At 38.2% G+C, this 23,961-nt stretch overlaps 1 protein-coding gene across 5 annotated transcripts in view; it reads left to right on the top strand.

Moving 5' to 3' along the window:
• PARG (poly(ADP-ribose) glycohydrolase) overlaps nucleotides 1–23,961 on the top strand; it is a 133,449-nt gene that overhangs the window by 36,890 nt on the left and 72,598 nt on the right. For all 5 annotated transcript variants that reach the window (XM_034777229.1, XM_034777228.1, XM_034777226.1 and 2 more), the window contains one exon: nucleotides 17,371–17,463. In XM_034777229.1, the coding sequence (XP_034633120.1) occupies nucleotides 17,371–17,463 (93 nt within the window). The remainder of the gene's footprint in view (nucleotides 1–17,370; nucleotides 17,464–23,961) is intronic.

Below are 23,961 nucleotides of genomic sequence, written 5' to 3'. Positions count from 1 at the left end.
CTTGTGTATTTTTTGCCATATCACTGGCTAAGAAAGTGGTTTAAATCCAAATAAATTGCATATTGAGTGTCTGCAGGTGTTCAGAATGAGACTGTTTGTTTTTTGTTCGTTTGTTTTTAGAGCTGGCCAGAGGATGGTTATTCCATTTTGTGGCAACTTTCAAGGCTTTGACATTTGATTTTGTTCTACATCAAAAGAAAATCTTTTGAATGTTGCCCCCTCCCCCACCGGAGTTGTGTTGAATTTTCCACTTTTGGCTTGAAACATGAGCTTTTGGATTTGGAAGTGAGTGGGGAAGAGAGGATTGGTGATTAGGGAACTGGCCTGGGATGTGGGAGGCTCAGATTCAAGTTACTGATTTGCCTGATTCAGAGCAGAATTTTTTATTCCAGATCACTCCTGGGGTCTCCCAAGTCTCAAGCCGGTCCCCTAGCCGCCAGGCTATAGCTTCCAGTCTCCCTCTCTTAGCTTTCCTGACACAAACTTCGTTGAAACTGATAGGTCTCTGTGATTGTTGTAGCCGTGTCGGTACCAGGATATTAGAGAGACAAGGTGGGTGAGGTAATATGACCTGAAGAAGAGTTCTGTATAAGCTCGAACGCTTGTCTCTCACCAACAAAAATTGGTCCAATAAAAGATATTCCCTCATCCACCTAGTGTCTCAAGTCTCCTTGAAACATTTTGGTTTTGACAAAATGTTCCAAGTAGCTCGAGTGTTTTTTCCAACACAAGAGGGAGCTCATACACTGTTTTAGGAATAGTCTCTTTCAGGATGCAATTTAATATGTGAATGCAAAACTCACATTCCAGAAATAAGGAACATTATCTTAAAACATTTTGTAAGAAACTAAGTTAAAATGAAAAGTTAAGTTTTTTAAATGTAAGTAAGTAGTATTGCACAGAATTCCTGCTAAGTCAAGATGGCTCACTTGTCCCTAATGGATGCTACCTGGGATCGATATCTGTTAGGTGGACAATTCTGTTGACGTGTATGGAATTGACACACAGTTTTCTTTTGTTTTCTAACAGTGGCTGATAACTTTGTGTGTGATTTGTTTGCATGTCATTGCTAATATTGTCATCTAGATCATGAAATTCTTGCTGCCTGAAAATCATGCTGGACTCTAATCAAATGGCAAGGAATAGAAATGGAAAAGTTCTGAAGTGATAGGAAAAAGTAGGCAATGAAAGTAAGGGTGAAGAGTAGGCGGTGGGAAGGGGGAATGTTGCTGGGGTTAGGGCTGTTGCAGTCCCCTGGTGAGATGATAACCTAATGGTGGTGGGGCTTGACTATATGACAACAGATCAGTGGGTTTTATTTAATGGTCTCCTTATTTTTTTGTAACTTTTTTTCCTTTGGTGTATATTTACATCCCACTTCAAATTGTCAGGCAAGGGATTGCCTGAGCCAAATCCCAAGATCTGTGAAAGGTTCCACCTCCAATTGCTTCTGCTTTGTCTCAGGAAGTTAATTCAAAGGACAAAGAGGGTTATATCTTCTAAAGACATCCTTTGTTACTTCCTACAATTTTTAAACTTTTTGAGCTTAAGCATACTGCTGATGCTGCTTTGTGAATTGCTCTTTTGTTGCCTGTGACTACGCTGTTCTTTGAAGAGTTGGAGAAACTTTTGAATTTTAAATAGACATGGCACCATTGTACAAACTGTTGGAGTGACCAGTGCGAAAACAAAATCCAGCTTGCAAATTTAGTTTTGGTTATATAGAATGTAGCAGAGATTTAAACGAGGAGGGCCAAATTGGCACTCCATTGATTTCACAAATTGGAGGCTTTCTCCAGCTTCAGAACCCAGTCTTCAGTAAAATCATTGGAACTCTGCCAGAGTAACCAGCAGAAGAGTTGGCACAGAGTTTGTTGTAAGTTCTCGTTACGCTGATTGTGCAGGGGAGTTGTCAAGCTCAGAGGCTTCTGGCCTCTGTATAAAACTGAGCAACCATAGCAGCAGTATTTAAACTAACAATAAAGCCGCCAGTGAAACAGGTCAGGACTGGAATCAGAATCGGCTTCCTTCCTTGAGAAGGAAATCTACAGGTTTAAATTTTGATTTTTAGTAGTAGAAAATAAGTGTCACCACTGCTAAAGTTTGCTGCAGACTAAATCAACTGCTAAGTAATATAAGTAATCTACTTGCCTATTATACTTAAATGAAAGGAAGGAATCAAAACCAAAAGACCCAGTGATCATATCTTGCTTTATCACCTACTGCAGAGTGGGGCGGAGTGTGAAACACCAGTTGTCTGCTGTGGTCTTGTCATTCTATACATGTAGGCAATGAGTACATGTACTTCAGGACCCTCCAAATGTCTAGTTCAGGGGTTGGCAACCTTTCAGAAGTGGTGTGCCGAGTCTTCGTTTATTCACTCTAATTTAAGGTTTCATGTGCCAGTAATACATTGTAACGTTTTTAGAAGGTCTCTTTCTATAAGTCTATAATATATAAGTAAACTATTGTTGTATGTAAAGTAAATAAGGTTTTTAAAATGTTTAAGAAGCTTCATTTTAAATTAAAATGCAGAGTCCCCCGGACTGGTGGCCAGGATCAGGGCAGTGTGAGTGCCACTGAAAATCAGCTTGTGTGCTGCCTTTGGCACGCGTGCCATAGGTTGCCTACCCCTGGTCTAGTTGCACTGAGTAAGCACACTTAATGGATTGATGTTTGTGTTACATCATTCGGTTAAAAAAAAGGGTTAAACGTTCATATTTAAACATGCCATTAAAAGACAAATTGAAACCTTTGTAGGTTATTCCTACATAGGGGGTTGTAAATAGAAAGTCTGGACTCATGAAGTTCCTGACTGATTTTCTGAGGAGAAAAGAGATGAGAAGTGGGAACTGGCCAGCAGTCAGACTGAGGTGGGGAGTGGAAGTGGTGGTGATACTATTCTAAGCTCATCCACAAAAATGAAACTTCTCCCGTGTGAGTAATCAAAATGAGTGTAGCTCAGACTCCTTGAGCTTGGCTCCCCTTGGTGGAGCTTGTACATGTTTTGGTGGGCTCCTTCTTGATGTTTTAGAAGGGAAGTAGTGGGTTCACTCCAATGCCCCTTTTAGAACCAAAATGATGTCACTCAAGAAACGGAGAAAACCTGTGATCTACCCTCTCCTTTCTTATGAGGAATGAAATAATTTAAATGTCACCATGGTTTACTATCACTGGGCATCTGAGTTAAGATGAGTGGGCAGCTCACACCTCTCTTGTTCCAGGCTCTCTACAGCTTACATCTGCTATACTCAGTTCAAATTTTTAAGGCTTAGTTAGCAATTATAAAAGCTAGAAACCTTTACAAAAAATGAGATTTTGCTGCTACTCATGGTTTTTCAGAGAGATGCCAATATGGTGTATGGGCACATACCAGCTGTTTGCAAGCCCTGGATTCGGTTATGCAGATTAGGAAGGGAGGATTTCTGTGCCTGATGCCTAGAGTCTCAGGAAATTTGTTCAAGACCAGGTGCCTCTATTCTTGCTCTCAGTTTCCATTTAAACACAGTTCCTTTAGGAGGGACTCTATGGCTCCCAATCCTCCTCTATGATAGGGTTTCCCTTTTTTGTGTGGGGGAAGCTGCATAAATGAATGTTGACTCATTCATCACTTACTTGGGTATTCCTTATGAGGCTGGGGACAGTGACATTGCCCCAGATATGGGCTAACCTTCTGGCCCGTCCCTTTCCAGCTGCAGAGCTCAATCTTTGGAATCAAGGGAAAGGAGGATCATGCCATAAAACCAATCCTCCCTCTTTCCTGACCCTGTGCAGCTCGGATGTACTTTTTTTTGGCTTTAAGTTGCTAAAATCTGCTGTTCTTAATTTATTTTTAGGATCAGTCAAAGGCTGCATCATTATATAATTTCTGGTAAAATCTATAGAAAACTGTGTGTCAGCTGTCAGACTAAAACAATATGGCATAACTTGTCAAAGGTTAATGGAAATAGGTAAAACTTTAAGTAGCTGTAGCAGCAGAAGCAAATGACCTGTCCTACTGGTCGTTCAGATTGAAGAAAGAATTCGTTCTTTTTTCTTTTAATCTTTACCTGCTCATCTTTTAGTTCTGGCGACTGGATCTTTATGAAAAGTATGGATCTGTCATGGTGTAATGTTCCTTGTTTTCTTTCTCTACATGCAAATCTCTGTGAATTTTCACTAGAACATCATTGCCCTACATCCTATTTTCAAGAATTAAAATTAATTGCTTTATTGCAAACACTGTACATGTTTTTCTTCACTAATATTTGTTCTTTATTAGCAGTTTTAATTATAGCATATGTTGTACCATACTAGCAAACATTTTGCATTTACACGGATCTCAATATCTAAATTTTGGCTTTGCAATACTTATGCAGATATGTGCACAAATTACTTGTTTACAACAAGCTTGTAGAAAGATTTCTTTTAGTTTTCTGTGTAAACTCCATGTAAGTTCAAGTTCATTGTGGTGGAACCCACTGCAATGAGCCTCTGATTCCATTATTCAATATTTTGCACTCCAGAATTATTTACAAATGTAAAATACGACATAATTTTATTATTGAGGTAGATCTTTGCGAATTCACACTTTCTGGGAAACCTGTTACTGAGTTGGCTAATTTAGTGACAAATAACACACACAATCCAAGATAATGCATTACTAAATTTACTTTGTTCATGTATTTGATAAAGGATAGTTTCATTTGATTTATACTGCTACATAATGTACTAGTACATGTGACAGTATATTTTGTAGAAGTGCTGATGTTTAAGTAGTAATATGTTAAACAACTAGTAGCCATCACTCCATCTGCTCTTTTAGAAGTAAGGAGCAAATCTTGTGTGCAAATGATGATGGTATGCAGACTAGCAAAGGTCAAATTAGCATGGCTCTTCTGTTAGAGGAATGATCTGGTCAAAAATATCGGTGAGCTGCTTCCTCCTTTATATGGATGAAATTAATACAGTCCTGTCCAGGTAATAACAATACTTCTATAAAAACAGCAAGGAGTCCGGTGGCACCTTAAAGACTAACAGATTTATGCCCAAATAAATCTGTTAGTCTTTAAGGTGCCACCGGACTCCTTGTTGTTTTTGTGGATACAGACTAACACGGCAACCCCCTGATACTGAATACTTATATAGTCTTTCACTGGAAGATTACCAAGAGCTTCAGAAACCTTAAATAATTAATTCTCTCCCCCCTCCCCCCATCTCATTTATCCTTTATACAAGTGTTAAATTCCTCACTTTACAGATGATGAAATGAAGACTCAAGTTAAACAACAAGCCTAAAGGTCACATGGTCATTCAGTACCAGAGTCTAGTTAGAACCTAGAACTTCTGACAGCAGTCCTATTTTCTAGACTATACTCTAGTTTTGAAAGATGTACATCTTAAGAACACATAAATCATTCTTGCAAGGTAAATATACCGAATATTAGTTAAGTGTCTGTTTACGTGTGTGTGTGTGTATATATATATATATATAGAGAGAGAGAGAGAGAGTTCATGCTGTTACTTTTCTGTATAACTACAGGCCTTCACATAGGGAAGACTGGAATAGTCCTTGATATGTTTTTTGTTTGAACCAACTGCTTGAATAAATGAGTGCTGTAATCAATGAAACCAGAATAAAGGAAAATCTGAAGTACAGGCTTGTTGTACTGATGACTGGGTTTTTGATAAGTTATCTTCGTAATTGGCTGGACAGTGCTAACAGAAGTAAGCATTGTTGAGAGAGGTCAGCACTACAAATGTAAGCTTTTTAAGCAAGAAACAACATGTCCTAAGGCCTGAAATAACCTATCCATTGCTCCAGTCTGGATTTCATTTTAGTCCAGATGTTTTGAAAAAATTTCATTACATCAGATTAAAAAAGAGTAATCTAAACTGAAATGGTTTTGTGAATGTGCGTTGGAGGGTTTTCTGTTCAGAGTAGCAGAAATAAATTTTTCCTCATACTGAACAAACTATAAACATCTCTAATATGTGAAGAACTGAAAAAAGTTACCTCAAATATTGAAGTGCATTTATCTGAAATGTACAGATTTTAAAATGTAGAGGCTAAACATTTTAGACAATAGCAATAAGGATTGAATTACAGGCATGTAGGTGATTTTTCCATATCTATCTGATTATTTAAAAATGGCATATGCAGGCACCATGGTGATGAGCCTGGCATAGAAATAGATTTGCCTTAGGTGGAGTGTGGAGGAAATTAGGCTATTCACTTGTAACAGATGTGGAGTTATAATTATGTTGTGTGTGCATAAAGTTTGTACATATGCATTGAGCCATACGGAAAGGTGTATTTTAGATTTTTAAAATGCAGTGAAACTATGCAAGAGACTGCTTCTATTAGATATCTAATTAATTTGAAGGTACCTATATATGCAACCTTCATTTGAAAGCCACCTCTGCTCATCAGTCAGATTTTTGTCAGCTCTTTTGAGTGGTTGCTTTAGGCAGATTTTACTGTAATCATTAGGTTGTATGAAAACTATGCCATTATCCACAGCAATTCCTTGTCACAAATGAGTGAGCTACATGCTCTTTCATCAGAACATTCCTCTTCTTGCTTTATTTCATAGTGTCTCCAGATAATAGGTGTCAGGAGTAGTTGTGCCACTGAAAAACTTTGAAAGGTAAAATCTTTCAAAACTTTGAAGTGCAGTGCTACCTTGAAAAGTGGCTGTGGGGAAAATGGCCGTGCCGTTTACAGATATTTCAGTCTGTCTTCAAAGTCCTATCTGCTTAGTCTTGAAACTGAAGGTTTTTAATTGCTTTTTTACTCCTGCTGTTTCATCTTAGAAAGTGAGTTGGATTCTATTCCTTATAGTATCCTCAACAGAATTGCTTACCAAGAGCTGTCTACTTACTGAAGACAGTGAGTTTGCACCAAGTGTTAGAGGTTCTGATTAGGCACATGCCATCTTTATTACTGGAGATATTGTTCAAGAAGGGCTCTCTGTCATGTTAGGTGTCCAGTGCTGGCAGCTGGGAACACTGTTTCAAAAATGGACTATGTCAATAGTGAATGAAATTTGTTAATATAGATTGCCTTTTTCGTGGCATCCACAAATCAAGTTTGTGGTGTCAAGCCTGTTCTTGGTAGACTTCTGAAAAACTACGCCATTACAATGCTTTCTAACACCCTTTCAAAAAATTTTATTTTATTGGGTTCCACCCACCCCCATGAGAGAAAAACAGAGAATAAAGACAAAAGAGCAAAGTAGTTAAAGAAAGGGAGGAGGGGAAGCAAAAAAGTGACACATTGGTTTCTATTTTATAGAGATCAATCAAAGATTCTAAAAAGTTAGAGCAAATCTTTCCAAATGTATCTCAGATGTGAGGTGGTAGTTTGGTTTCAAGCACTGCTCTGGAGAACCAAGCTTTCTGTGAGATGGAGATTTTCCAAGATGAAGGGATAAATTACTAAACACGGTGCTGGGAAGTAATTTTTAAGGATATATCTATAATCTTATTAATCTTCCTATTTACGTCTAGCTAAAAGGATTGTATCAGTTACAAAACTTTTGAGCCAGGCTGCAGGAAACCCACATTTCCAGCCGGAGTCTGTTTTGGCAAGGCCTGTCCACAGTAACCTATATGGGGACCAGTATCAATGAAATCTAATTCTCTGCTGGATAGAGTTTTTAATGTTTTGCAAGGCACTTCCCCATTGGCTAGTGTTCAAGGATATACACAAATCTTTGTTCCTGGCATGGTGCAGGCAATTAAATTAGGGAGGGTCTTTAGGGCCTGTAAGTTATAGAATCATAGAACTGGAAGGGACCTTGAGAGGTCATCTAGTCCAGTCTCCTGCACTCAAGGCAGGACTAAGTATTAAATACATAATGGACTCCAGTTGGTTGGGTGAACTTACTAAGCTCTCACCACAACAACAATTCTGAAGTCTCTGGTCCTTCCAAGCACATCAGGGTCAAATGTCCTTAAAGAGATGCGTAAGTTGCAGGTAATGTCATGCAGCTGGACCAAATAGATTGCAGTGTTGGAGTTCTTGGAATAGGAGAAACTGATCTCTGCGATCAACTGAGACACCCAAATTGTCCCCTTACCCATCCACTCTACCCATTAATGGTTTCTTGTCAGTTTTCAACAATGATTGACCCAAGTACAGCATGAATGTGTCAGAAGAAATAGAATTTAACATTTCTAGCGAAACTGGCCCACGCTTGTCTGGTAGCCAGTATTATTGCTGAGATTCTACAGTCAAAAGGGTACTAGGTTGAACCTACTATTCCTGCCAGTGGGAGAGGATGTATCTCAGCTTTCTTGGCAGTTTCAGTAGTACACGTATCAAATATTTGAGTAGAAATGGAAGCTGACTTCTGGAGATCTGCTCTAGTGAGGGTTGGAGCACATTGGATGGTCAATGTTGGGAAGCTTGCGTTGTTGCTGCTGCCCATGCTGCAACTTATTCGGATAATGACTTCGGACTCCATGATTTCAATCCAGTATCTTTCAAATGTAGTACATAATTACTTGGGCTTCACTCATAGGGCTCTGCTGGTGCTCATAAAATGATTGCTGGTGCTCATAAAATTACTCTCACAATTTCATGATGACAGAAAAGCTTCTTGAGTAAATTTAGTATCCACTCATGGGCCATATATTAAAGAAGTCATTAAACATTTTAAGGATAATGGAACCAAAATCAGTGGTGGTGTGTGTGGGGGGGGGGGAGGGGGGGAATATAGACTGAATATCAGAGTGCCTGATGATGAAATCTGTTAAGCTTTTGACTAGTCTCAAAGTAAGTGTTGGAAGCCCCATCACTTGGACAAAGGAAAGTACTGATGTGAACAATCCTTCATAGCTAGAAAGATGGCCGGTAATTTAACAGAAGTGACCTTCAGATGTCAATGACTTTCAATCATTACTGATGTAAACCAGTTACTGAGATGTAAAAAGTATAGTATGTCATTCCCCACACCCAGATCGATGATGATAATCCTGTCCATACCTATGAGGGAAATGGTATCTTTCCAGTACTGTGGTGAAATATAAACTTTTTTTTAAAGGACATTAAAATGAGTCCTAAAAATAAATTTAGTACTTATTATAATTATTTCTCATTAACCATTTAGACTTTATTTAAAAATTTGAAAAACTGTAAAAATGAGGCTGCAGTTGTCAAGGTTGATACACCTGAGAGAGCATTTCAGGGTTCAGTTGGCAGGAGACACATATGAGCCTTCAAAAAAAATTAAACAAAAATGAATTAACTTCTCTTGTAACCTGTCTTCCTTTCTCTTTTCAAAGTGTCAGTTTGTGGTTTTGATAAATGTCAGAAACATTTCTTTTTCTCAAATAAAATTCTCTGTATAATCCTGTGTTGTGATTTTTTTTCTCATCCCTCCAAGGATTACTTTGTCCTTCCTATGGTTTCTCATCAGAAAAGTATCTGAGTAATGGGATGAATTTGACAGCTGAGTGTGTTTCCTACTTAATTAGTTTCATGTGATAACTTAAAAAGGGAGAGGAGAGAGTTCATTTGTTTGGCTGTTTTTTATTTTGTTTTCCTATAGTGTTGGAAGTTCATTAGGCTTTTATTTTTATTCTTACTTTAAGTGTTGTTGAACACTTACTGTATTTTTGTTGCCAGGCTGTAGGCTTTCTTGTCATGCTTTCTACAGTGTTTTGGGTAAAGACACTGATTAATAGTTTGTTTTACATGATACAAGGATATATATCTATACTTATTAGAGAACTGCACCCTCATATCTGTGCATCAGTCTCTGACACAAACCATTAATAAAATGTGTAGGTGTGTGCTGGCATAATGCAGTCAAAGTGGAATCATAATCATCTCCCAATCAAGAAGCCAGGGTTATGTGATACTGACAGCAGTTTGAGTTAAATCACTGTTTATAAAGTGTCCTAAGGATCTCTTCTCAGTCAAACCAGGAACAGATTAGATTAATATGTAGTTTATAAGAATTTACTTAGAGTTTGTCTGATGTTTTTTAGTTCTTAAAAATAAACTCATAGGCACAAGTACTTTTTAGGAATCCCCAGTGTTTTGAATCACTTCTGTTTTAGCATTTATCATCTGCCTCTTGGGGAGTCCTGAATGGTTATCGATGAGGTTATTCTTCTTTCTGGTAAAATATTTATATATGATAGAAAATTGTTGTTTTGTTTATATTGTGGTAACACCTAAGACTGTCAGTCATGGACTGGACTCAACTGTGTTAGGTGCTGTACAAACACAACAAAAAGATGGTCGATGCCTCCAAAGGGATTACAGCCTAAGTAAGGCCCAACTTGAACTGCAGGATGATTGTCAAACAATTGCAGCCGAGTTGTGGACAAGCCATGGAAAATTGCGGAAAAGTCCATTATTACTTTTCCTCGATTTTTGCACTGTTAGCTGCCTGGGGCTCCCATTGTCAGCCTCCTGGGTCTGAGAGCGGGGGCTCCCACTGTCAAAATTGTGGAAGTCTAGTATTGTGAATCTGCAATTTCTGCTATATCGAAAGTTAAGTAGGGCCTGAAGTATAAGACAAAAGACAATAGATAGGGGAAGCACAAGAAAACAAGGAGACAGTATTGGTTAATGTGATAGGCAGTTCTCATAGGACTCCAGCTGCGTAACCATTTTCAAGTTTTTTTTGTAGGCTTCATTGCAAAGAATAGTTTTAAGGAGGTATTTGAAGGAGGACAATGAGGTAGCTTTACAGATGTATACAAGGAACTCTTCGGAAGCACAAGAAAGGTACTCTTTTGGAAGCTTAACAAATGCATGTTGAAGGTTGGCATCATTGGCTGAAGGGAGGCGAGGGTCAGCATCTCAGTAATGTATGAAACATGATTAGGTAACTTTGGGAATAGGGCTTGAAAATGAAGACAAGCAGCGTATATTTTAGCTGATGGAGAAAGGGGAACTCGTGAAGGGCTGCAAAGAGGAGTGACATGGTCAAAGCGATGAGCTAAGAAAATGATCTTTGCAGCAGCATTTTGAATGGATATAAGCAGGACAAGATTGTGACAAATTAAATACTTATTGCCCCTTCCATAAATGGGAAAGATGTGTATTACTTTTAATTATTATTGCTCTGCTTTATTTTCTTTTCCATGCCCTTATCCCTTCGATACACAAAAAGGGACTGAATTTTATGAATGTGACTTAATATTCAAATGACTTTCTTTTATGGGGGTAAAATTCATATTAAACTTTTTTAACCCAGAATTTCAGTCTTTTACTTTGTAAATACAAGAATAAAATCTGCTTCATTCATATTTTTTGTTCATTCTTGGAACTACATTATTGATTCAAAATCTGTCTGATGCTGGCTTCAGAATGTATGTGTGGCTACTGAGTGTGTGCTTTTATTTATTTACTTATTTATTTTATTTATTTAGAGAGACGTAAAATCCAGAAATGAATATTATATTGATTTTTATTAGGCACTAGGAATATTGAGGGTATTTTGTTTAGGGGGAAATATTATAGTCTGCTAAATTTAAACATAAAACTCCTTAAGTTGAATGCAGGTGCAATAATATTAAAATGTCACATAAAATCCACAATAATTTTTTCAGCTGTAAGGTGGTTACCACCTCCATCTATATTGCATCTACTGTTACGATAGTTAGGGAAACTGCTTAGCTGGAAAGGCAGGTCATGACAGTAACTACTATTGTGGAAACTGATTCCAAATATGAAAAAATGTGTTTTAAAACAGGAAAAATGTTTTTTTGCAAACAATACCACTGCAGTTTGAGGAGCAGAAAAGAATAAAATGGCCAAAATACATTACAGTTGGGAAACAGATTTCATCAGGTCTGAAGGAAGCATTCATTTTGTTACTGAAGTGTTGTTCAGTCAGTCAGCAACCTGTCACAGCAAGTTAATATGGGAAAGAGAAAACAACCAAGTAGAAAATGTTAAGCTATTGCTGTCTCTGCATGTTGTTTTTGCCTTTTTGGCCTTCTTATGTGATGGATAGAGTTGTCTAAGTGCATGTTTCGTATGTTTCATTTGTTTGGTTTGATGGGCTGTCAGATTTAGATTTTAAACTTCGTACCATCACTACCACCACATACTATCTCCACCTCTTCTCATTTGGGCTGTCAGGCACATTTGTTCGTTATATTTGGAGGACCAGTTTATATTGACAAGCAGCCATTACTTATGGCAGTGTTTAGTCAAGCAAGCTTCTTTTGCTGCAGTATAAATGTTCATTTTGCTAAATTGCAAGTCAAGTATGCTTGGCCAGGAGCTCTTACCTCTGCTACAACTCATTGAACCATTTGCATCAGTAAGTCATAGTCATTTAGTCAACCGTTCAGGTACAAACCTTGATGAAATTACCAAATTATATTTGGCAAATAGCAGCCAATGTTTTGTAAATAATAATCCTGGAACTTTCCTAGGAAATGAAACCCTCCTAAAAAGATCTTAAAGTTTTTTAAATATTCCTTCAAAATTTTTGATAGGTAAAATATACTATAGATTTCTTTCAATTATATAACTTTGTTTCAAATCCAATTGCCCAAAAGCTGCTGCAAAGGATAAGTACATATTTAAAAAGTAAGGACCTAACTGGTCAACTATAGGTTTTTATTGCTAATGTTCTTTATTTCTCTCTCTCAAGAAAAATGTTGGCAACAATTTTTATGCTTCTGTACCTTAAGTTAGAAAAAGAGGAAATAATGTAAATGTATCCACAAATGAGCATGGCTTAATGTTCCAAAATTTGGGCATCTGCACTCAAGAAGAATAGATTTTCATCATTTGAATCTGATCACAGTATTATAATTGAAGTATTGTATCACTTTTTCTCATTGCCACTGCCACAGAGTGAGTGGATCTGTAAGGAGGTTAGAGCTCATCTAAACCTGAACCCGCCCTACCCCCTGTCCCCAGGTGGAAGAAATGAATAAAGTCATGTGACAATCAGATGACTAGGAGCTGGGTGCACTGGGAGATATAAAGGCAGTATTTCAGTGAGAGGAGAAGAGAGCCAAGTAGAGAGGAATTCCAGGGAGAGGAATCTTAGGAGTCTGTGCTCTATAAAGAATTAGGGCAGTCAGGAAGGCTGGTAGGATAGAAGAAACCCTGGGAAAGAGAAGCAAGACAAGTAGTGGTTATGGGGGACAATCAGTCCAATTATTTAGTGTTCCCCGGGCCAGGAACCCATAGAGGGTGGGTGTCAGTTCCACTTGTAGTGCCACTCTATTTGCACTCTCCCACCCTCCAATGTCCCCATTATATAAGTGGGAAGCTGGACTGAATAGAGCCCTGGATGTCTTGTTGCTGAGCCTGGGAAGGAAGGGCTGGAATTAAGGTGACGAGAAGACAGACTCTTGGGAAGGAATGGCTGTGCCTAGGGACCAAGGTGGAAGATTTTTGTGTGTGTTTGGACTTTGAGAGCCCAGAACGGGTTCTTGTGACTTGGACAGAGGGTTAAGTCACCTCAGCAGTGGAATTGTGCTGATGGCCAAGAGAATTATTGGTAAAACTAGGAGAGAAACTGAGTCACAGTATTTGCAATGCCTTGGCAGGCCATAAGGGGGTGTGCTCTTGGTCTGCATCCTGCAACAGTCCCATTAGCGTGTTTTATTTCCTCCTGAAAACTTGATGGTTTAGTTAAGAAATGTTATTGAGAAGATCTAGTGTGGGCTGGGGAAAAAGGGGAAGTACCTTCATCACCCCCCTTCTCTCCCTTTTCTAGGTAAAAAGCACGGTGCATCCATAATGAAAACTATTTAGGGAACTCTGCCTTGTAAAAAGGAGAGGGTTGAAAGCAATGATGATCCCTAGAGAAAAAGGTGGGAGATCCTTGGTATGCTTGTGGATTTAACACTCAGCCTTGTAGCCCTTACTCAGGTAAATGAGTTCCATTAAAATAATCATTGGAATTATTCACCTGTGTAGGTGCTGCAAGACTAGGCCTTTAGGTCCTGATGCTGGTAACACTTATTCCATGCACGTGAGTAGTCCCAGTGAAAGTACTCCTACGCATAAATGTCAGTATTTCGCCCCATGATTTGTACAAGGAGGATTCCTAATCAAACTTATAGGTAGGTAAGAGAGACTGAGGAAGATACTCTTGTAGGGGCATAAGGAGGGAAAAGAAAGGGAGAAAGGAAAGCAGAATTTCAGAGTTTAAAATGTGCACTTATATTCATTTAATTATGCATTTGCCATCAGACTTGTGAAGTTGCTGGCCTTGGTTCTGTTTCAGAAAGGATATGTGTCATACTATCATTACATTTTTTTTTGCAAAGGAGCATAAACAAAAGGTTGAAGTGTTGACAGCTATGACAAAGTTCAGTACCATAGTGTGTCACCCGATAACTGATACTGTATAGTTTGTGGTAGTCAGCAAAGCATGGCGGCCACTATTCATGTGTCAGTTTTAAAAGACAGGAAGTGTTACCCAAAGGGGAGAGAATATCAGAATTTGACAGCCTGATAGACACTTAAGGTTAAATGTCTTCTTTTGAATAGATTTAATTTATATATGTATTCATTTTATTTTATGGGTTGAAGTCTGAAATTCAAGGCTTGCAACACTTTTTTTGTTTATCTTATTACTTGGGGGTGTTTGTGCTGTGGGAGTACAAGCCATCTTTAAAGTTTCCTGCTAAAATAGAAGGGTACTAGATTTTAGATGTTATCTTTGATATCCAGGTTTTTTACTGCAGAAAAATGCAAATGTACATGCAGCCAACAGCCAGCCACTGCAGAGAAATAAGTGCCTTATTCAATTTTTATTAGTAAATGTCCCATTTCTGAAAATATACTGTATTGTTAATAGATTATGATGTATAGCTTGGGCTCAATTGCTCCACTGCAGCCAAATTTCCTTCAGATTTCTCAGACTTGCTACTTTCTTTGCAAAACCAGAGTTTTAATTCAAGGTGTTAAATGGAAATTTAAAACTCTACATCATAGGTTTTTTTTTTTGTTTGTTTTTGTTTTTTCATGAACATCTTATAAGATTCCAGGATTTTCATTCTGTCTGTGTCTCACTCTGAAGCCTAGAATGTCTGAGTCAGTGCAAAGCAAAGGAAAAAGCTTCAAGGATGGTTGAGCGCTCTTTTTGTCTAGAATATTATCATTACTGGAATTCATGGACATTTATGTCCAATTTTTAAGTTTTCAGCCATTTTTGGCTTTTTTACACTTTACAGATTTACACCTGAATGACAGCACGGACTTTCACCTAGTTATAAATAATAAACTAGAACCACACTGTGTGTGTTTTAAGGTTGTATTATCTTCCTTTCTTTCACATATTCAGTTTGTTCCATAAGTTCCTTTAACTTCCCAAGCACTTATATTCATTCCTTCATATCTCCTGTACATGAAGATGTGAGGGAGACTCTAAAATAAGAGTTGCTGCAGAAATAAAACTTCTGCCTTCAGTTTTCTCCAAATTAAGGGGGGAAAAACGAGCCACAAAGGTGAAGAACTAAAGCAGTATATTGTGGAACAGTGGAAGCTAAAGTGTCTCCTTTGCAAGAAATCTATCGGCAAAGTTTCAAAGAGACTGTGTAGTGAAATCATATAATGAACACTTGAAGCAGGAAAAGCACTGAATATATGACTAAAAAGAAATATTTTCTTTGTAACTTTTGATTATTTAATCTTTGAACTCTTATGCATGTCTAAAGTAAATAACACTCATCAGTGTTTTTCATATTAAGTCCACTATCTACTATACGTATTTTTGGTGTGTACAATATATAAAATATTTAGAAAGCAATTCTGGATGTTATAAATTGACAGTTTGGCTTCAAAACTATAGAATATTAGATCTCCAGATTTTGGGGATTGTTGTTGGTGAAGGTAATGATCTTAATTGCCTACTGGAGGGACCCAACCATCTTGCTCTCAGATTCCTTCAGCACCCTGTGTTAAACTAGAATAAAAATGTACATGGATGGAGTGGCTGAGCAAAAAAAAAGCAGAGAATAACTACCAGATGTATTCAGACCTGCCTCTTCCCCTCAAAGATTGTAGGCCACATCCTCAGCTGCTGTAAATTAGTGTAGCTCTATTGACTTCAGTTGAGCTTTACCAGTTTATGCCAACTGGGGAATTGGTTATCTTGAGTGAAAAGTTCCTGGGATTTCCCTGCTTTCTCCCCTCCCCCCCCTTTAAGCTTCCACACAGTCTAGCCAGTGTTAGTTTTTCTCTGCTGAAGCTTTTTCCCTGTGGAACATATACCTCCCAACATTTCAAGGGGCTAAAGCGGGATGCAGCACCATTCAGGTATGGTCCATCCACATAGAGATGGAAGGGCAGACTGGCAAGATCTGATTGATGTTGCAACCTAGCACATGGGGGTGCAACACCAATCACATTTGGGCCTGGTCTACACTAACCCCCCACTTCGGACTAAGGTACGCAAATTCAGCTACGTTAATAATGTAGCTGAATTCGAAGTACCTTAGTCCGAATTTACCGCGGGTCCAGACGCGGCAGGCAGGCTCCCCCGTCGATGCCGCGTACTCCTCTCGCTGAGCTGGAGTACCGGCGTCGACGGCAAGCACTTCTGGGATCGATCCCAGAAGATCGATCGCTTACATCCGGACCAGGAAGTAAGTATAGTAAGTATACCCTTGGTGGAGAAGCGGAGATGGAGAAGCAGACAGACCAAATGTGAGTGGTGCTGTGAGACCCTGTGTGCCAGGTCACACCACCACCATTGGGTTTGGGGCCCCTCTCAAAGGGGGGTCCAGGGCAAACTCCATCCCCTGGGCAGCCCTGAATGGAGGAAATGTTCACTTCAACCAGGACAGAGGGTTTTTAGGATCAAAGCAGGACCGTCCAGCTAAACCCAGGACAGTTGGGAGGTCTTGGAGAGAGAGAAACAGGAAGGATGTTCCATCAGCAATTCTTCATTTCATTTTAAATTACAGCTAGAAACATCTCTTCTCCCTTGCCTATACATCTTAGGTCTCTCTATCCTTTGGCTCTTATTTCTTAGTAACTTTATTATTTAACTCTATAAAGTGTCTTTGGATAACCATTTTCTTGTCTTTTATTACATTAGAGAGCAAATTAGTGGCTAATTGGATTCTATGTTCACCTTGTCATTGACTTCTTATTTTGTCTTGGACAAGTCACTTAACCTCTCCTCTCATCATACATATAAGTGGGTGGATAATGGTTACCTACTCTGTACCTTACAGATTATTGAGAAAGATAATTAGTTTGTAAAGTTAATTGAAAACTTTGGATGACAGATGCTATAGGAATGCAGAAATTATTAAACAAAATAGTTTTTAAGATTAATTTGCCTAATGTTAACTATTTTCCAATGTGAAAAGTGGACCTGTGCAGTCTTTATCTTGTTAATATCAATCCTATTTTTGGTGCAAAAGAAATCTTTCTTTTTGTAGGTGCTCGAAGATGCAGAGTCTCAGCATTTGTTCCAGTCCATCTTGCCTGATATGGTGAAGCTAGCACTTTGTCTTCCTAGTATCTGCACTCAGGTAAGTAAGCGCAGATAGGTACACCCCCAGGGCAGATTAATTTCATATAAACTATAACTAATTGCTGGGGTCAAAATGACATAGCCATGTTATGTTTCTTATTGAACTCTGTGGTGGTTCTGTCACATTTAGCTGAGGCCTAGGGAACAGGGAGGACAATACACATCCATAATGGTACAAAAGAACATTAAAAACTCACTGTCCCATTTCTGAACCTTTTATTTAAGCCATCAATCAAAATTCTATATATACTGGAATGTCTTGTTGTTCTTTCTAATGAAATGACCATGCAATTTTTAAACTTTGAATTAATTCCCCCGTTCAAAATATTTTAGTGGATTTATACCCTTTTGGCTTTGAAACCACTTTTAAAGCTATTTTAATCATGTGAATAATGCTTCTGATAAGGTTTTCTTCTTTGCTTATAAAAATACATGATTATATTTACACCTCCACAGTATCTGTGAATATACTGTTCTCAATAATGATCATGAATGTTTTACTTTATTGTAATAGGGCCAAATCCTGCAGGCACTTCTTAGTTGGTATAATGCTTACTGCTGGGAATAGTCACCTCAAACTCAATAGGACTGTGAGTAAAGACTATTTAGATGAGTAAGCATTTGCAGGATAGAGCCTCTGATTTGTAAGCACGACTGTCTCAACTTTTTAAATAGTTTTTTCAAAAGTAAGGGGGTTGTATTGGAATAGAAAAGCATTGCCCTGCTTAGTTATGCTAAAGAGGATGTTTACAGAGGACACAATTGCAGAAAATTGAAATATTTTCTGATCTTTTTACCAGTCATTTGGCTGGAAGAACTTTTCTGACAGCTACAAAGCTTTTAAAAGTGAGTACAGCATGCACAGGACACCAAGATGATTAAATTATGCATATTTTAAAGGAGTTTTACTGCCTTGAAATGTTTCTATTTGAGAGATGAGTTATTGACCATTGTATACTATCTCTAGGTCACTCTTTGAGTTTAGATGTAGCTGACTTAAGATGCAGTAGTGAAATCTGTTTTATACACCGAAATGACTTAATCTACAACAGCAGTATAGTTTAGATAAATAAACTGAATTCTGTGAAACAGGATTTTTCAATCTTTTTCTTCCATTTTTTTCTTCTGTGATATCATAACCCAGTCTTACAAAGCCCTAATATAGATTGACAGATGAATATATGGAGAAAGAAAAACCTGTGGCCAAAAGAGATATTAAATTTATAATCACTTAATTTAGATAACTTCACATTTTATAAAAATATATCAAAACATTATTAATGAAGATTTCATTTACTACATGTCTCTTAGGTTTGTATGTCCAATAATTTTACTTATTGCACCTGTTCACACAGGAAATTTATCTTCACAGCTAGAGCTAAAATATAATGACCCAGCTCCACTGAAGCTGTTCTTGTTGCATTTGTGGAGAACCAGAAGCAAAGATGACAATTGTTTAATTGGGAGGGAGGAGCTAGAAGAAGGGATGAAGAAATGTATTTTCATTTGATTATTTTTTAAATGACTATTACAATAGCTACTAGACCATTACTTAAATAATTTTAACTTATTTTGTAATATTGTATCAGATATAAAAGTGGTTCTTAAAATAAAATCCCTTGGGTGTTATGGGAAAAACTCAATTAAGGAAATTTTTCAGACTTCTTTTAATGCACAGTTACATTTTTCATGCTGTCAACTATGATTAAAGGATAGCAGGGTCTGCTAGTTTGATTTCCGTTTCTAAAATTTAAGAGCATTAATTTCATCCTGATTTTCAGATATGTAATTGCTTTTGCTCGTATGAAAATGTGGCTTTGCAAAATCTGCATCTCCTGAAGTCAAGTTACCAAACCAAAATGGTAGATGAGGGCCAATTTAGTTTCCTAATATTATAGTAGACATGCCAATAGATTAGTAAAAATACAAAATGGTCAATTTTCTAGAGATGAATGGGAATCTGTGCCCCTTTTTGGACGTCTCCTTAGAAACTAAGAATGATAGCCAAGGACTTAATGCAGAGATTATTGATCTGCTAATACATTAGTGAAAATGCTGCATACATCTGAGGGTTTGCTTTCTCTTGTGTTGTCTAAAGTGATACATCTCTGATACTTTTTATTCTAACACATTCTGTTCTGCCAATACACAGTTTCTCCTCTTTAACAAAACTTTTCAAGACATTTTTATAGCTCTGCAGCAGTATTTCCTAGTTAATGCTGAATATTTACTCTAAATCAGAAATGTCAAAAACATAGCCCCTGGCATGGATTCAGGGGTGTGTGTGTGTGTGTATGTGAGAGAGAAAGAGAGAGATGGCATGTTCACATCCTGCAGAATCTGAACTTCTACTGGGGAAGAGGAAAGTTGGTTTCTCATTGTTAGAAAGTAGACATTGAAAACATGGATCACTTTGCACAGAACTTGAAACAATAGCTTGGAGAAGTGTGGACTCCCTCACCCCCATTCATCTAATTGATTGGTTAACTCTAACACCTAGTGATGATGCTTTAAATGTCAGCATTAACTACTTAATTGCTAATCATTTTCATGGACTGAATGGGGAAGAGTTTGGGAGTGAAGCTTGTGGGAGATGAGAATTGGAAATTAACACAGGGAGGGAAATGTGCATTGAAGAAAAAAGGAAAGACAGGAGGAGGGAGAAAAATAGAAAAATAGAGGAGGAAGAAACACAAAGCAAAAATGGGTGTGGTTCTAATGGAAGCATTTTTTTCACTGAATGGTGTGGAATTTAATGATAAAATAATGAACAGTAATAACTAAAAGCTTAGTTTTTAAATAAATGTTATAGTCCACCTTTGAGCTTTGTGTAAACTTCTAATTGCACTGTGCAAACTGGGTGCTCATTTTGCAGTAGGTTTATTTATCAAGAGGAGACAACCTCCCTCAACCCTCCCCACACCAAACAAATTAAAAACACCCACTTCCCACTTATTGCAGCTCCATATTGCTAAATAATTTAGGGAGAGGGAAGCTGTCATATATCTCTCTGTCCTTCAGTCTCTGCAGTGGCTCCAATATGCTTACCCTGGTTCTCTCCTTTTACCCACTCAAGCCTTCTGGAATTCCTACAGCCCTCCCAGTAAAATGGCTGTCCCGCCTAGCTGCCAGCTGGGATGAAGACCAGCTTCCGGCACTTACCACCCCTCACACTTCCAGCTATCTCCCTCTCACTATAAGTGTGTTGCTTGCAGGGAGTAGAGAAAGAAGATACCCTTTCAGAGATGCTTCCATTAAGTGTGTGTGTGTATTGCAGCCACAGGGTGTGATGGCAGTTCAAGTAGACATACCTGTGCTAACTTTAATCTAGTTAGCTTGGATCCTGAAGTAGTGAAGCCACAACAGTGTGCACTTCAGGTTCTTGGGCTCATACAGCTCATGCTGAAACATGTGCTGTCATGTCTTCATTGCTCCAGGACCCAAGCTAGCTTTAATATAGTATGTGTCTACTGAAATTGCAGTCACATCCTGTGACTGCAGTATAGACATTCCCTAAATCTGTAGCTGCTGTCTGGGGCAGGGTAGCATTTCTATAAAGGGGCAGAAACCTGCTCCCCTTTCCAAATCTTGTAGAGAACTCATAGATGCAGCTCATGATGATTATAAAACTGAAGATTCTTTGTAGTGTATGACCCCTGTTAATTTGTTGGCAGAACACCCAAATGGAGCTGCCAGCAAGGAGAGTCTGCTTTGGGGTATAGCCCCTTTTTAGTCTCTTCTTTAGTTGACATCCATGGGGCTCTCTCCTGTTCACTATAGAATATTTTGTGGAGGGGAAATCTTGTAGAATATGCTTAGGGCATCTGTTAACATTACTCCCATGAGTTTAAAAGCCATGTTTGGTGTTCAGATAAGAAGGAGGGACCATCTTCAGTGGCCACAGATGTTTCATTACTAATGAGCAAGTGCCTTGTCAGAATAGTGAGCGGACTCAAAGACCTGGTGAACACTAGAAAATTAGGTTGATTTAACTACGTAGGCTGGGGTGTGAAAAATCCACAGTCCTGAGTGGCGTTGTTAAGATGTTAAGTCCCCATATAGACATCACTATGTCAACAGAAGAATTCTTCTGTCAACCTCGCTACTGCGTCTCAGGGAGGTGGATTACCTACAGTGATAGAAGAACCCTTCCTGTCGGAGTAGGTAGTGTTTACACTGACGTGCTACCATGGTGCAGCTTTGCCACTGTACTGGATAACCCCAAAGGCTAGTTTTGCTTGATGTGAGCTTATAGGTAAGGAGGGGGGGAAATATTCTTTGTAAGACACTGTTCTTTATTAGTCTTTACTTAAGACTTTCTGGTTTTTCATGGATAACTTTGAAAGTTGGTGGCTCATATTTTCAGTATTTCTTTTTATTTTCTGGCCCCCAAAATTTTTTGTTTTGGTCTTCATTAGGGGTATTTTAATAATTTAAAAAAAAAAAGTTACTATTCCACTCTGGCTAATTATACTTTCCTTAAAGTATTAAATCTTTAATTATGGTGTCCTGGTCTTCATAACATTCATTATGTGGACGTGTAAATTCTTTGGAGAGAGGCATCTTCAACCTGAGGACGTTGCATGGAATTGTAAGATTAAGGTGGATCGAATATAAGTGGTAACAAATGGTGTCAATGAAGGTTTACTCACACAAGTTACAAATGTGGATAGTCTGTAAGTAGGCTCTGTACAACCTTCTCGATTCATTCTTGCCAGTGCATGTCATTCCTGATCTCATCCCAGGCCTATTCACAGCTCTGCTAATTTACTTTAGTCTTGTCCTGTAAATGTATTGCCAAGTTTGGTCCTTTTTATATCATGGACTGCTTTTTGTGCTGTGGACAGATGCCCATGTAGAATGAGATCCTCCAAATTGATTTCCACTTGTGATCAAATAAGATTTGAACAGTGATTCCTCACAGGAGTGAAAATGGTGAACTAAGTTCCTTCCAACTCCTCCACTCCCTCCAACATTTTCCTCTTCAGGCATATCATAGAGACAGAAATTCTAGTTTATGTACTGCACATATTTTATAGGGTGGGGAGACAGAAAGGAAGCTTTCAAATTGATAAGCCAGTAATAAAATAAATATATAATAATAATGAGGCTTCTTGTGTTTGTTCTTTAATTCAAATTATATTTGAGTCTTTTCTAGTTATCTAAAACACAAAATTGGATGAGGGAGTCAAAATAAATCATCGAGTAATTAAATCTTTTATAGTTAAGGTGACATTTGTCCCCTCATTTTACAGCTGTAAATGGGTGATTGCTGTAATTATACATTTTCTTTAAATTGTGCGACAGCATTGTGACAATATGCTGGGGTTCCCAGAATTGAGAGTTAGTGTTAACCGCCTCAGCGGTTGCTAAGAAGTGTGACAACTCCCTGACACACCAGCTTGTCAGCCTTCCCAGTAAACTTCAGGACTCTATCAGTCCAAATCTTGCCTTGCAGGTAACAAACTTCCCCAGAGACATCTCCCTGTAATACTCTCTTTAGTCTCCTTCGTGAACAAACAGAAGTTAAATTTGTTGCTCCTTTAAGGAGACCCTATACTGCAGCCTGTTAGCTTAAGTGGGTTTAACACTCCTTTCCCTTCAAACAGTGCACTGAATTGTTTTAAAGCAGAGCAAATTTATTTAACAAAAAGGGCAGAGGATTGAATAGTGCTAAGTATAAGGAATAAGGATGAGAGGTTACAAACAAACAAAAGTAAAAATACACTTCTAAGACTAAAACCTGATTCAACAAACTAGACTTTCTTGTTCAAAGAAGTGTTTCTCAAGTCTCTTTTCCAGCATGGCTGACCAGACTCTCTGGCCAGGACCCTTCATAGATCTCAAACTGCTCAGTTCCTTTGTCCCTTCAGGTGAAGAATGCCAAAATGGCCTTTTCTCTCTGCTTATATCTTTCCAAAGTTCATTGACTCTGCTTCAAGAGAGAGGCAGGCTTCCTGGGGTGCAGTCTTCATCCCCCATTGAGATTGTTAAATGGTTCTCTCTCTCCACTTGCTCTCCTGATGGCTTTGTTTATCTTGCACGTCAATGTGCTTTTCTTTGTCTTTGGTCACATTTTGCCTACTTTTCAGCGGGGAGACATTCAAGCAATCAGAATTGTATTTCTTTGGAACAGTTGTAGCTTAAGCATTGCTTGCCAAATACATTTTAAGAACATAATTCTGGAACGTATTTATTACCCTTTGTATACACCTCTTACATACACCATACAATGATTTTGGGACAAGTATGTTACCAGTTTGTATAGATATCTTACATAACACCTTTTAGATACAGATCATGACACCAATGTGTGGGGTAAAGAGAGTATGTCAGGCCTGACAAGAGTTGCTGAGACAGTAGTGAACTACCCACAAGAATAAGTTTAGAATCCAGCTGCTGGAATAAATAAAATATAATGAGGGTCCTGTGGCACCTTTGAGACTAACAGAAGTACTGGGAGCATAAGCTTTCGTGGGTAAGAACCTCACTTCTT

Source organism: Trachemys scripta, chromosome 7, assembly GCF_013100865.1.
Source record: "Trachemys scripta elegans isolate TJP31775 chromosome 7, CAS_Tse_1.0, whole genome shotgun sequence".
NCBI classification, from domain to species: domain Eukaryota; kingdom Metazoa; phylum Chordata; order Testudines; family Emydidae; genus Trachemys; species Trachemys scripta.
This window is presented reverse-complemented; position numbering and strand designations above follow the sequence as displayed.